The following is a 16,008-nucleotide window of genomic DNA, read 5'->3' as shown; positions in this document are numbered from 1 at the left end:
ATATTATATTATATTATATTATATTATATTATATTAGTAATAATATTATTGTACAATATTATTATTATAATATTGTGCGCCTCGTATGAAGAACCTTGTAATTCGCCTGAAGATTACCAGTATACTACGAAAAGTTCCTTATGTTCATTCCTCCTCTCTCCAACGCAAGGGAATTTAGAGCCGGACCAAAGAGCGACTCTTTAGCCCTTGTGTTTAGAATCAGTACGAAAGTCTACACCAAGTCGGCACGCTACCCGTAAATATTTCAACTTCGCGGCGGTGTTTCCGGTTACACTAAGAAAAAATCGATGACTATAATTCTCATCTCAACCGGAACTACTATATACACTCCCTGCGAAGTCAGCTCATCAGAACTATTGTCAACCCCAAAATTGCTCACCGTATAGAATTTTTCAAATTGATCTGAAAGTGATACCCAGGTGAGGGTGCAATTTTCATCAAGTAGGTGCAAGAAAACATTTACTCAAGTAGTGAATAATTGAAATACGTTCATAAATGAAATTTAAAATGTAGTCAATTTTAGATGCACTTCGAAAATATAGCCAGTCTGACATAATTTCAGCAGCTCACATGAAAAAAACTATTACATCCACAACTAAATTATTCTCAGACATGGCTTTCAAACTCTAAAGTCATCAACAGGATTCGGGATCATTACTCCTCAGAGCAGAAACATAATCATTTTATTACTGAAACATTAATTTCAATAACTTCTTTGGAAAATTGGCCCCTGACTTGTTGGCATGTTGTTAGACAAGAATGCAAAATGAGATTAAAACAGAATTGCAGACATAGAGCTTATGACGTCAGCTACAGTTTGATCACTTCTGTAGCTCAGACGTATTATGCTACAGAGAGATCAATTTCATTGTTAAGATGAGGCAAGCGGTCAAAGTTCGGCCGGTGATAACACGGCCGTAACTTAGCGCTAGTTTTCTCATAACAATTCAATGGCAATTGTGCAACCACATCTGTCCGCTATCCAAATATCGTACTTGTTGCTGAATTATGTGAACCAGAAAGTAATGTTGGATATGCGAATCAGCAATATAATTATAATGCATACATTTTCTGAGATATTTATTTTCTCTGCTGTTTTCTCAGTATACCATTAGTCTGGAAACAAAATTAAGCCTGAATTGCCCAAACAATTTTCCAGGTGCATTAACAACATCCATTGTTCAATATTATGTAACCGAGAATCACTGCCAGCGTCAGCAATTCCATTGAATAATATTCAGCTCCTATAGCAGCGGAGGACGCTTATTGTCCCGGAAGCGCCGTGTTGTCCCGGACTGCCGGCTAACGTCCCGCATGAAGCGACTTGGTGCACGATCATAAACTGCTCATTATGGAGGAGGCTTCGAATGGAACATCATTGTTCTCAAGCCTCATCGTTGTTCTCTTATGTAAATAATAAAAAGATTACCATGCTATTAAGATGCAGAGATGATCTGAACAGTCCGTCACAGAAGAGCTATGAGGTAGAATGTTACAAGCTCACCATTATCTGATGGTAGAGTTGGTTGTCCCAGCGACTGAGGTACAATCTGTTTTAATTATTATTTTTGATCGTAAAATTACAAACGAAATGAAATTCATTTACATGATATTAAAGCTAATACGAATGAAATGCGGCCTTCATGTTACTCGAGTTTTAGTCTAATATATATGTATTAGGCGCGAGAAGACATTTCTTCCCGTAATAATGAAAAAATTTTAAGTAGGTACAGAGAAAATTCAAGATTTATTCATTATTAAATCACAGTGCGGAAATTCATAGAACATTAAGCGAACACTTTATTAGAGTTTTGAATTGGTACTAATCTTCCAGTTGGGATGACAGCAGCGATTCATTACTATTAGGTTCACATTCAGAGTCATTCACCCTACCGAAAACAGCTGGCACTCGGATCGAAATTATCGAACTTTTTAGCTTGAAAAATTATTCTTTCAGACGCTAACAAGAAAAATTCATACCCGACTCGTAACTACTGAACACTAGACTTAAATCTGTTCGTTCGGCTGTATTTGTATCCTTAATCAAACTATTCTCACTTAATGGTCTTGTGCATCCAGCCGTCAGCTGGATTCCGAGACTTGACTGCACACAAAAGCCACATAATGAGTCGTTTTACGGATTGAAGCATAGTTGGTGCCCAGGTTCCATTTAGTGCGGCATCAGAGGCGTTGTATTGTTTAATCGTTGCATATGTATAAGCCAACCGTTCGTCGGTATAGGTTTTCTAGTCGATAACTTTGAGTGCAGATCATTGATTTTGTCGTTACGCGAAATTCTTCAGAAATAAAGGATTAAATAAGTAGAATATTATTACGACGTTAATGTCACATGTATTAGTCCATTATACTATACAAAATTTTCAATCTACAAATTTAATACAATGTGGCCACGTTATGTTGTTAATGGTACAAGCATACAGTATTTCTTGTGTTTGTTATGCTGTACTAAAGATGTTGATAATTACTATAAGGTTAAACAAGTGCTGTCGAAATTTTTACATGTTAAATACAGATTTTTGAATTATTATTGCACAGACACAAAAAACAATTAAAGATCCGTGCTTTAGAGTATTTTTCAGATTAAGTTGGATGGTATAAATTCAAAATGAAGTTCAATAGTAAGCGTTGGTACAATATTATCCAATATCCACTATCAAGTTAAGAAACTTTGTAATGGTCGGAAACTGGGGCGATTACACTGATTATACAATTAATTTACAAGTTGATATTGCACAGATGCAACCGTTTAGCTTTAGTACTTCTGATAAAATCACGCGTTATATACTATAGAACCTATAAAAGAAAACAATTAGTCCCTCACATAACATTAAGAACAAACAAATGACCACCAGGATATTATTTCCACACGCACTGTGTAAGGTATGCTGTTATGGACCGCAAAACTCTATGTAAGCAATGGTGTATGCTTGTTACTACATTACAGTAGCTATAAGAATAGCTAATTAGTTGTACAATTGATCAGTTACCCTGCCTTTCATAAGATTTACTTTGCAATAAATCATCTGCGCGACAATAATCGTTGCCGTCTGCCCCGGCTTGTGACACGGGAGGTGTGCAGCGTAGGAGTCACAGGGTGGGAGCGCTTACGAACAACCTTCTCAGCGGAGCCTCCGGTGATCGTCACGACAGGACGGTAGCCATTTTCATCTGCCGTCCAACGCACGTGGACGGTGCTACCGTCAGTTTGTTTGTAACTGAAATTTCCAGAATCGGTGAAAAAAAGAGAAGAAACTTCGATAATGTAAATTTCTTTTATATTTCAGAGTGCCGGTAAACGTCTGTAATTACTTAACTTCGGAAGACATGAACAACTTTTGCTTAAAAAATTGACAAGTGATAGCAGACCTCCATAAAAGCTGTGATTAAAACTGCAGTGACTAGCAGCAGAACACCAGGCATGGCTGAAGTCCCTCATCGATCATTAACCCAATCAAGATCATTATGTAAATAATCAATTATTAACTACAGTACATCGCTCGCTCGTTGATGTAAAACAAAAATGAAATGAACAATGGAGCACAAATTGAGATGATATAAAGATATTTGATCTGACCTGTATTCCCCACTCATGATGGTGCCTCCGTTGGCTCCATTGCGCCCTGCCATTCGGGTGCGGATGCCGTTTTCTGTCTCGAACCTGAAGCCGAAGGAGCCATCCTTCTCCGGGTGCTGACGCTGGTCCAGCAAGATGGCGACGTGGCCATCGCCGTTGGGGTCGTGGAGCCCCAGCGACGCAGCACAGGCGCACCAGCAGACCAGCACCAGCAGAGGGTTCTGAGGGTCAAGGTAATTATTAATAAATCAAGTGTTGTTATTATATCATTTATACCGGGATTCAGCCTGAATTGTTCATGCCTCGAGACAATTCACCAGTGAGACGTACAGTATATAGGAGCGATTCTCATACATTAAAATGCATAAATGACATTAGTGATTTCATTTAATTTGTTAATCTCTATCATTTAAAATAAGGATGTGGCCACCAAAATTGATACTTATTTTGTTTTTCTTAATCATGAAAGAAGCGAAATCCCTACAATAAACATAGTTACTTGATGAGATCACAGTTTGTTGATTGTTTGCCCCAAAATCATGTATTAAAGTTTTCAAAATACCAAATGTTTTGAGAGTTTTATTTATAAATTTTTTTTTTATAATTGGACTGAATTAAATTATAAATAACCGTATCTTCAATTGCGAATTACGCCGTTAATAGCAAAGCAATTAAGTGATCCCAGCATTTCCTTGTACTATCTTCAGAAATTCTCATTTCTGCGTATTTCCATGGCTCAAAGGTTGTACTCTCGGGCCACACCGAGTGGGGCTGGAGGTTTGAGCGAGGTTTTTACCTCAGCGAGTGAAGGTTCGAAACCCTCCCTGGCTGCTGCTTCTGGTTAAAGTTAGCCAGGTGGTTGAGAATCGGCAACAGTCTAACACGGCTCTATCAAAAATGTACCCTCGTATTTAATTGTGAGTATGCGATGAAAATGGTCGACCCGACACAGGGCTATATGACTTTGTGGTGAACTATCCACGTGTGGTGAATGTCAGCCTAGCACGCGCGGTGAATGTCAGCCTGGCACGCGTAGTGAATGTCAGCCTGGCACGCGTGGTGAATGTCAGTCTAGCACGCGCGGTGAATGTCAGCCTGGCACGCGTGGTGAATGTCAGCCTGGCACGCGTGGTGAATATCAACCTGGCACGCGCGGTGAATGTCAGTCCTGTCTCTTATACACATCTAGATGTGTATAAGAGACAGGTATAAGCCACCCGTTCGTCGGTAAAGGTTTTCTAGTCGATAACTTGGAGTGCCGATCATTGATTTTGTCGTTACGCGAAATTCTTCAGAAATAAACGATATAAATAAGTAGAATATTAATACGACGTTAATGTCACNACGTGTGGTGAATGGCAGCCTGGCACGTGTGGTGAATGTCAGCCTGGCACGTGTGGTGAATGTCAGCCTGGCACGTGTGGTGAATGTCAGCCCTGAAAAGCGAGGCTGGTTGACAATATTAGGAATTATTCAAAGATTCAAATCTTTAACCTTACTTGTCTTTGATTTGTATTTCCGTACGCCGTGTAAGGTCAAGTTAATTGATTGTTGGTCGTGGGAGGCTTTTGGCGTGACACCGCAAAAGTGTTACTGCAGAAAATACGGTGGTACTGCAGTAACTTTTGCGTTATTACAGTAATGCGTGTATTCAGCAGCAACTTGTGGTGTTATGTATTAAAGTAGCGTGGTGTGTTACTGCAGACAAGTAAGTGTGTATTATAGGGCAGTTTCGCAAGTGTTAATGCTGCTAATTCGAAAACATTTCTGCAGATTGGCTAGCCTACTGATACAGAACCGTGAGTGTTACGGTAAAGAAAAGGGAGTTGCTGCAGTCCGGCAACCAAAGGACAAACATTTGTATTCGACCAAGCCCAACATATGAACCGACATTCTGCTTCTTATTTCTGCCATCGAATAGGAATCTTTAAACAAGTCTTTTATAATAGCAGTGCAGATGGAATTAATGGCATCACTTGACGAAATTAATGGTATCACTTTGGGTGGCATCACTTCGAGGCAGACAAAATTGGTGATACCACTTTGTGTGCTGACGAAATTGGTGGCATCACTTCGAGGCTGGCGAAATTAGCGGCATCACTTCAGTTGCGCTGGTCTACAGTTATGTGGTCTACACGTGGCGGCCAACTGGGATGAGATGTTATAAAATTTTTAAAAGATGCAATGTATTCAAAAATGGAAGTACTGTCAGTGATTAAAAGCTCATCGAAGTTTTTTTAATGGATGCTTAAACTTTCGAACCATGATTCCTCAACTAACCACATCGAGTATATCATAAACAGTTCCGTATATTCAAACGCAGCTCATTAGGAATTTCATCAAAACTATTTTTGTAATCAAGAATTTAAAAGCAAAACAACATATAAATTCATATCGTGCATTGAGTGGCGTTTGAAGTTTTAACATTAACATTGCGTTTTTCTTGCTTATAAATTTTTGATTAACTTGCGATTTAAGCAGACTAATGATCTACATACATATATACTGGATCTATTATCATAAATGCCCATGCACATTATTTTTATGAAAATTGCAATGCATTCCGACATTTTTGCAATCAGCACAACAAATTTCATCGAACATAATTTATGCAAGTGTTTGGCTGTGAAAGCTTTAATACAACTTCTATTTTAAAAGCGTGAAAGACCTTTTGAAAGCGAACGCTCGTTATTATCTCGACGGAACGCGCCGTTGTCTAAATGCCGAATTGAATGCACAAAAACATCACGTCCGGGGTGGCAGAGAACGGAAACCAAATATTTAATGATTACGTCATAAGCGACCAACAAATTGGTCTTTTCGTAAAAATATATCATAGGAACAAGTTATTTATACTTTAATTGTAAGATGTACTCGTTTAAGGTTCGTTTACGGTGCACTGCTTCTCATGGTAAATTGTCATAATATTAGCCCACTTTTTATGTCCGCAGAACGCATACAGAGCGGACGTAGCACTGTTACTTCTTTTTCCCGAGCTAAACTCGGTCAAGATGACCCACGCACGATAACAAGTGCATCTCTACAAGCGCAGAGCGTCACTCAATTTTCTGAGTATAGCGAATATTTTATTGATTTTATTTATTTATTATAGTGAATAGTTATTGGTGGCTACCGAAAATAGCCTTAGCTCGAGGCATGGCGCGCTGTCTCTGCCGTGCGGGGCGCGAGAGCGAAACTTCCTTGAGTTTTTATGAGACGCGAAAAAAACGAAAGGTCAATGGAGATCAGCGGCCGCGGTTTGAGTGTCGGCGCACAGCCGCCCCTTGAGGAAGTGGTTCACGAGGGAATAGTGAAAAACTTGCCTTATAACAATCTGTTATGATTGCTGGCTCTATGATAATCCTTACTTATAACAATACGTGGTGATTACTAATTATATGATGATCTTTATTTATAACAATTCGGAGTGACTGATAGTTCGCAAGTATTACATACTCATAACAATTTAGGTCTATTAGGCCTATTCCTATTCGTAAACCTATTTCTTGTATTCGATTAACTGCTAAACTAGCTCCCCCAACTTCCATTTGAAGCCAAGAGTCGTTCATGGAAAAGGTTCATGAGGGCATTTTGGAATTTTATAAATTTGCGCCTTGAGTGACTCAATACGAAACACTAATATAAATTCTTTGCTCCTTATTCATAAAAGCCTTTTATTGATTTATTGACAAACCTTCACTTCATGCCTCGGCATATTGTGACAGTGTGGGCCTCAATGCAAGACTAAACTTAATTTATTAACATATAATAAGCTCCTAAGTGAAGATATATAAAAAAATAATGTTGTCGTGGTTAGACAGAAAAGAGTGGATGTTCATAATTAGTTTTGGTGGCTTTGATTACGTTTTCGGTGTCTGATGATCATATTTTTTTAACTTTGCGGGAAGAAAAATCTTGAATGTAGTTGCTTTTGGAGATTGGCAAGCAGAAAAATTATGATAAATTAGGAGAGGAAATAATACGGAGATAGTAAAGAATTTCAGTTCCTTTCACATCAATTAAGAGGGTGACATTAGTTTTTTCTGTTAGTAATAACTGTTGCGCATTATTACCCAATTTCCTCTGCTGTGACATTGAAAATTTTCGGTAAAATATAGTTTTGATTTGCGATGCTAATGAGAACAATTTTAGGCTTATCAATAATGCAGCCTATCTAGTCAGCTATCCAGGACTCTGTTATCAAAACTCTGCTGGACTCCTTATTTTCTGCTAACAAAAGTCATGCGAGGCCCCGTCCTATATTGAGCTGGCGTCCAGTTGTCGAGACGCCAGAATTGGGAAGTTAAAAGCTACACAGAGAAAAATCATATGCATACCTACCTCGTTTTAAACATGTTTTTTATTTATTGTTCCTCCGGATATTTACTGCATTTTCATCTGCAACATATAGCTTTTATTTAATATTCCTCCGGATATTTACTGCATTTTCATCTGCAACATATGGCTTTTATTTAATATTCCTCCGAATGTATACTGCATTTTCATCTGCAACATTCGTTCTGCCGTGCGAAAATAGTGCGTCGCGTAACATATCTACAATTCTCATCTTTGAAGTTAACTGTTGGACTGTAGCAAAGAACAGTTGCTATATAGCATATATATAGTGCAGCTTGCATGCTGGACCACTTCAATTTTTTATACTGGCGACCAAACAATAAATTACTCGGGCTATATTTTTATCTTAATTAATAAATGTAATCGTTTTTGAACGGGACGCTATTTCTCGCCAAATATTATAGTAATATGATTTTTTAGATTTTTTGCTCAATTCTAGAGGGGAATAATGGACATATTTCCTTAAAGGGCATCTTGAATGCAAGAATGAGCAATGTTGGAAATCAAGATTTTAAGTGTATGAAGTAGTTTTGTATAGTCACGAAAATGAACGGCAAGATTTTCATTATTTTATGCAGTGAGTGAGGCGTGTGCTTGGGTAGCTCTTGAAGCTCCGCACAACGATTTATTAAAAGTAACTTCACACCCCTATATGGATAGTTTCAGGGTTTCAGGTCAAATAAAATTAGAAACTCTTCAAAAAACGAGAAAAAATTCAACGTATGCCTCTTCTGCAGAGATAGTGCGGATTTTAGTCATCGTGCAAATTTGCCTTGAGTTTGAACTTCTTCTTTGAACGCGCACTTGTATTATAGGTACCTGGGGAACTTACATGGGGGAAATTACACTGGATTTAAATTCCTGTAAATGGATGTTATCTGTGGATTATTTTTATTAATAAAACAATCCACAAACAGAATATTATTAAGAATTTGTATTTATGCCAGCCACTGAGTATAAAACTGTATACGTGAATGCTGTTATGAAACTGCGACATTGAAGAGATCAGAATTGAGTACGAGAACTACATAAGTCGACTCGATTTTTAGCAACACACTGAAATAATTTGGACTACCTCGAAATTTGTTTTTCAATTTTATTTGTCCATAATCATGTTTTAAACAAAATTTCGTCCATAATTATTTTAAACAAAACGGTACAGCTTCTCGACAGGTGTTGCCTGATTTTTTTTTAGAAAATGCTTGGTGCTGGCAGCGTTACTCTTGCAAGGTTACTGGCTACTCCACATCACCAACATTATAACACTTAACATCAGGACAATACACTTATGTTTGAGATCTAGGATTGTTTGTTATGAATCTTATTGAATTTATCGGCTGGATATAATTCTAGACTAGCATTAATCCTCATTAAGCAATATAGACATGCACGAGGCTACGGGTATGAGTGTTTTAATTACAGTGCATCACGGTTGACGGCCGTTCATTCGGCCACAGCGCGTGCCATAAAGAAATCGAGCGATTCAGCCTGCAAATGTCACGTCACTGAGACTCGTGCGCGGCTTCCTACGCCGCTGCCGTATTAACCTTTACATTTATACGCAAAATCGTAACGCTGTTCCGTATATCAGTCGGGCAATTGCGGGACGGCTTTTTTTATTTTCTGATTGCAAATACGGTTCGCCGCCAGCAATGTCATGAAAATTTTAAAAATTAGTTGCATCTTATTGCTGAACCTCGCCTATTCTTCCCATTGAGGGAACACACATTTTTATGAATATTCTCTTATTAGCCTTGCTAAAAATTAGTCAACTTTTTTGCATGATTATTTTAATTGGCGATGATTAGACATTTCTGACGAGTTAGATTTACATCATTCAAGACTGGGCGAGTGCAGTAAATCTTTGCAGGCCTGTGTGCAATTAATATGAGGTCGGTTTTCCTCAGTAATTTTAGAAATACAATTTGTTCGTTCATGAGGCTAAGAAATTGCAACAAATCGTTTGAGTTGAACGTGGGTGTTCGATTCAAAATATCTTGAAGCTCTGCTTAATTCCTAAAAGGGAAGTTGCTTTTACTGCAATTTGCTGTGAAATTCAATAAGCTATTCAATTTAATTTTACTCGGATGCCAAGAAGCCACTGCACTCCAAAGAATACCGCCACATTTATTATCATTTTAAATCATTCAATGACGAATAATTGACTTCTTGATGACATTCACGCGTTACTTTCTAATATAACCACATTATGCTCACCAGGTTTTCATAACTCTCCCAAGTAATAAATTTTATTCATCTGTGGTCTGACATCGAAAAGAATTTCGGTATCACAGTCGCACTTCAGTGGCCACCACGCATACACGTACCTCGCGCCCGGACAATAAGGCGGTCAACTGCCAAGGCCCTGTAGAAGGGCCAGGCAATGTCTCCCTCATCCACACATTGGGCTTTGTGAGTTTGTCTGTACTAGTAATGAGCCACGGTAACCGGTGGGATGAATTATGCTACCATGAATATATTTTCGCTACCGTGGTTCCTGTTTTATATTCAATCGTATCACTGGATTTTTCGAGTTTTTTTTTCATGCAATCTATTCATGGATATAATGCAGTAATGGGACATAAATGACAGTTGTGATAATTTAAGTGTTGGTTAATGCTTAAAAAAGACTATTCTATTTTAGTGATGATCTGGCGGGGGTATAACTTTCAAATTTTCAAACTGTGCCCGTAGGTATGCAACAATGGGATTACAACTGGTGAAATGCAATATTGAATTCTTGTGTAATCGATGACTTGCATATATTGAATGTATAAAATTTTTAGGGTTTTGGTAGTTATGAATATTCCTCGAATGGCAGATGCAAATATGTAAAAAAGTCAATGTACCTATTTTTTCATCAAATATTGGACTAAGGTCTTCATTTCAAATGATTTGGTCGAATCAATCGTATTTTAAAGGATTAATTTGATGTACAGATATTTAATTGAAGCACCATTAATAAAATTATTGAGCGCTGTCCCTCATTGAAAAGAATGAGACTCAAAAGACTCATTTGAAACAATATTTATTTCAACTTCATAGTAAGAACGAGCATTAATTTATGTGCCTGACATAATTGTAGGTGATTAGTAACTGACATCAACTCGTTCAACGTAAATTGAATAGTTCCTCTATATCAGCCATGATTGTGTTTGGAAAAAAATTAGATGAAATTAATGATATTTGCTTGCCCTCTAAAACCTCGATGTAAAAAACGGCCTCTACGAAGGCCTATGCTTGGCATTACACACCTCTACGCAAAAAAATCCAAATATTTCACTTCGCGAGTCTGACGCAAATCTTAATTGTTGTCTTCAAATGTTAACCATACCGCACGGTTGAAATGCTCCGCTGGCAAAGTAATTTCGGCATGCAAGAAATGCCGACGCATGAATGTAAACGAATGTAGTTGAAAATAAATTTTTATTAAAGTGAAACAATGAATAAACTTCCTAACGGAACAAAATTTTAGTCTAAAATACATTGTTTAAGATGTAACTAGAAATTTCCCAGAGTCAATTATTTGACGGCATGAGTGCCACGAAATCCTATATGGACACAATTTAAAGTTTTTGCTCTGCTGCGACGATGAAGGGTTCAGATACCAAATCATTACCTGATAAATACAGCTCAGAAGTTTTTGTATTGTGCACTTGCGGTGTATTTTATTTATTTTTGATTGTATATACATTTATCTTTTAACGCTTCCGCGTGCGTCCCGTTGTTGTAGATAAAAAGTAGAGTACGAAATTTAAGTCTTTGGCAAGTGTAAAAAATGGCATTAATGCAAATGAGGTTCGCACCAAATCAGAGTGGTTGAAATGAGTAGATAGTGATGAGAGAGGTAATCTCAATTATTTTACCATGCAGCAAGCTAGTATTGATTTCATCTATACAGCAGCATGATATATTGAGTACAGAATTCATCTGTACTAGATCCAATCATCTATTATAGATGAATCTATACTATCTATCTATACTCAATCCATCTATAATTTATTGAGCTATAGATGGTTTGCCTTCACTCGTCGATTTATGTGTATAAGCGAACACGAATGAGTCAAGCATGTTTTTCTGGTAAACATGCTTCATGGTAAAACAATTACCTTACCTTTCTTCATTATTTTTAATAAGTTTTAGCACTTTTCGTTTAGCACGAAAAATATTAGAGATTGGAAATTTTTAATTGTATTCTCATTCATCGACTGCATTCGATTCACCAACGCAATTAGGTTTTTTCGGGAATTGTACCAGTTTATACTTTTTGAGAAACTAAAGAAGCAAAAAGAAACACCTTAGTCGACCTCCTTTTTATTCAATTTTTTTCTTTACGTGATATGGATTGACAGCTCAAACAAAGATTTAATTTAATTTATATAGGCTCAGATTTCAGACCCAAATATGTATTTTGACCTTAACCCAACAAACGGGACGGTTTTTTATTGCCATCTCTGCGCGCACGAACGACCCCAAATGCTGTATATTTGGATAATGATTTCGCTGCGCTAGCCATACATGAAATTTTTTGATAGCTCTGCCTTAACTTCATCTGCTTTCGACATGCAATTTCTCTTATTTTGCGATGGTTGGCCATCGAGTGGCCAACATAATCCGTACGTAATACGACCGAAGTTATCTCCTATGGACAGCTATCGAAGTCTGGCTGAGCAGTCACACTACGTTGAAAATGCGAGGGCAGAGTTAACGAGTTCTTGTAAACGATTTGCTTGTTTTTGTATCGTAAACTTGGTCTGCCAGCTTTAAATATCACTTTACCTAAACAGGCTTACGGGTCAATATTGTCAGATGAGGGAAGGTAATGATGCCAGTTGGTGACATTTGACTTAATTGAATCCAAGTTCGTATTTAAATAAAATTGAGAGCGATTCAAGTTTTTTCGTGTTTTACTGCATTAAGTGAATCTTGCCCAGCAGCCAGTAATTAATATTTGCTCGAGAAGTGTTCATAATCAGAGTATTTAGTTATCGGCGTGCATTTTATTATTATTCTGATAACAGTATACCATCGAATGATGTGATGTCTGCTGGAGTTTTGATTATTAATGCTGGTGTTGAGCTGATAATCGTAATCATCACATGTGTCAAGTTGACACTCATCACAAGTGTCCAGCTGGCGCTCGCCGCATGAGTTGAGTTGACACTCGACACACATGTATAGTTATCAGTTATCACTCACCATGTATGGAGAGCTAAAACTCGTTACACGTGTATAGTTATCACTCACCATGTGTGGAGAGCTAAAACTCGTTACATGTGTATAGTTATCACTCACCATGTGTGGAGAGCTAAAACTCGTTACATGTGTATAGTGATCACTAGACATGTGTGGAGAGCTAAAACTCGTTACATGTGTATAGTTATCACTCACCATGTGTGGAGAGCTAAAACTCGTTACATGTGTATAGTTATCACTAGCCATGTGTGTAAAGCTAAAACTCGTTACATGTGTATAGTTATCACTAGCCATGTGTGTAGAGTTTACACTCTCCAAAATCATACACTTATGTCAGAATTTCTGCGTCATTCTAGTTTTGTCTCGCAAGTTAAATAAGTTCGATGTACAAGATGGGCTGCGGTTTGTTTTATTATCAGGTAATCAACGGCAATAAATCGTTTATAATATTTCAAGAACTTCGGCTACTTATGAGTTGTGAAGTTCAAAGTCCGGGAACGCTTCTAATAAAATTTTTCGATAAGGCGTTCCTGGTGGAGCAAATTGACAAGGGAATCATTGCTATCATCTTTTTGGTGATGAAAGAATTGAAATTCAATTTTATATATTGCTTTTTGAATGAACACTAATATTAAAATATCTTTCGAAACTATTGCTTACGAAGTTTCGTAGTCTAAATTACTTATTGTAAATAATCTCATCCACTATCATTAATCGCGATCTCAATCTTTCACTCTATGTTATTCAAATCTAATGCTGAATCAAGCATGATATTCAGTATTGTTTTACTGCCTGCCTTGCGTCATTCACTGACCCGCACACTGACCGCTCTCACTGACATCTCGGCAGCACTGCGGTCGGCACCAAACTGAGGGTAGCGCACCATGGACTTCCCTTTTATACGCCCCTAGACTATTTACTCCCTCAAATTTCGGAATTTGTAATTCGGTAAAATACGCATTTTGGTAGAATATAAATCAATAATAGAAAACAGATATTGTATTCAAAAGCACGCTGCAATAATAATTTCATAAACTTTATAGGATTTCGGATTTTGTTTAAATTTTCTGCACCGCTACCGACGTGCCATGGCAGCGTCGTTTTGTGTGATGGTTTATGCACTTCAATATTAGGAAGTTTAATGAAAAGCTGGTGTTGTGAATACTTCTATGAAATTTAAAAAAGTCATCTCTAAGCTCGGGATAACACACGAATGAAAAAATGTTGGAGCAAAACTACTTACAAAGACATTGACCACAAACAAAGTCTCTATATTTATAATTTTAATCCGAAGTTACTTGATTTTCCTCAAATTCTATAAACCGATTCCGGCTTTGCTTCTGGCATCGTTTTTAATAAAGTTCCGCCTGAAAAAATGTTCCGCGGTAAATGTTCAGGGCTGCGTTGTGCATTCAAGGGCGTGGTCGTGATTGAGATGGAAACATCAACATCATGAATGAGATGAAGGGGCGAGTGAGGATAGTGGGTATTCAGCATTATATGATCCATGTTCTTTTTTTAAATCCACTGTCAAATGATACAATAATTAAGCGGTGCATGAATTCGCTAAAAAGTTTATAACGTGTGCCGAATTTGTGCCTGCATGACATCAACTATAATAAAAAAGCGCTTGTAATGCTATGATGCAACAGGTGCGTGAAAAATTATGCCTGAAGTTAAATCATCCGCATAAAATACTCTGAAATGTAGTAATGCACCCAATTCATCCGTCGAAAAGAATTAAAATCATTTATTGAAAAAGGTATTTTACTGAAACTAATTAATATGTTGACTAATTTAATCGATTAAATTGATATGCTGGAAGCTTGGACTCATTCCGCATGTTTCATGTGTGCACGAAACTCTTTTCCGCTCTTCATAGGCCACTTCCTTCCTGTGGTAATTTGCCCTCCTTTGCCTTTCCTCACTGCGTCTGTAGAACAGAAAATCGAACTGTGTAACAGCTTCCCGTACCAGTGATACCTGCTGCCGGGATCACGAAAACTCACAGGGAACTTGCTATTCTGCTGAACAGAAGCCTCATTGCTGTCTCAAATAATTTCATTTGATCTAGATTTTGAAAACGTAAACCGCTTTATTACGAAAATTTTTCGTAATATATTTCAGTTTTACGTCTACTACAAGCATCTGTATAAGAGATCAATTCAAAATGAACGACATCATTCCAGAAAGATTATTCTGTGAAATGTACCATATCTGTACGCTCTATAATTATATATGTAATCTTAGCTAAGTAAGAAAGCCTTTATGTCTGCCACTTGCCCGGTCTACGTCCACCGCCACGAACTCTTGCACGCAAGGGAGCGTCGGCGGTACCGGCCACTCACGCGTTACGTTATATGCGCTTCCGCATACTTCATTATTGCATGCCATTCATACAGGTATGCTCACCAGACATTTATGAACGCTTGTATACAGTACAAGCAGGGCTGGGCCGAAGCCATGCCATTTACAGTCATGCAGTCAATTAATGGCAAAGTCTTCGGGGAATTTGAGTTGATTGGATACCTCAGGTAGGATTAAGAATCGATAACCCTAGGTTAAATAATTCGTTACAAATAACTACGAGTAAATCATTTGAAAAAGAAATTTATTCAAAAATCTTAATGATTTTGTATGTATAGTTATTTCTAAATAATTTTATTTAAAATTTGATCGGAAAGCGTTTAAGTACCATCTATAAATAAGTACATATTTTTATTTGTAATTAAAACCGTAGATACGGACTTTAAAAATTTTCTTCGTTGCGTTCGAAAGTCACATTAATATACGAGGAGGAAATGCGAATAGGCAGTTGATCTACCTTTGAGCTTGTTAAT

General features: G+C 37.5%; 1 protein-coding gene across 2 annotated transcripts; it reads right to left on the bottom strand.

Annotated features, from left to right (window-relative positions):
- Positions 1–2,353: 2,353 nt before the first annotated feature.
- Positions 2,354–14,025, bottom strand: LOC108669847 (larval cuticle protein LCP-14). Of its 2 annotated transcripts, none has more exons than XM_047883240.1 (3): positions 13,983–14,025; positions 3,617–3,837; positions 2,354–3,257 (listed from the first exon to the last, which is right to left on the bottom strand). In XM_047883240.1, exons 1-3 carry the CDS (start codon positions 14,007–14,009, stop codon positions 3,062–3,064), a joined length of 444 nt encoding a protein of 147 aa, XP_047739196.1. In that variant the 5' UTR covers positions 14,010–14,025; the 3' UTR covers positions 2,354–3,061. The 2 variants fall into 2 exon arrangements, with proteins under 2 accessions (XP_047739196.1, XP_018012764.2); XM_018157275.2 differs by having other exon boundaries at positions 13,995–14,024.
- Positions 14,026–16,008: the final 1,983 nt, after the last annotated feature.

The sequence above is a fragment of the Hyalella azteca genome, unplaced genomic scaffold, assembly GCF_000764305.2.
Source record: "Hyalella azteca isolate HAZT.00-mixed unplaced genomic scaffold, Hazt_2.0.2 contig1617, whole genome shotgun sequence".
Lineage (NCBI taxonomy): Eukaryota > Metazoa > Arthropoda > Malacostraca > Amphipoda > Hyalellidae > Hyalella > Hyalella azteca.
Note: the sequence above shows the minus strand (reverse complement) of the source record. Positions and strands in the feature narration are given on the sequence as shown.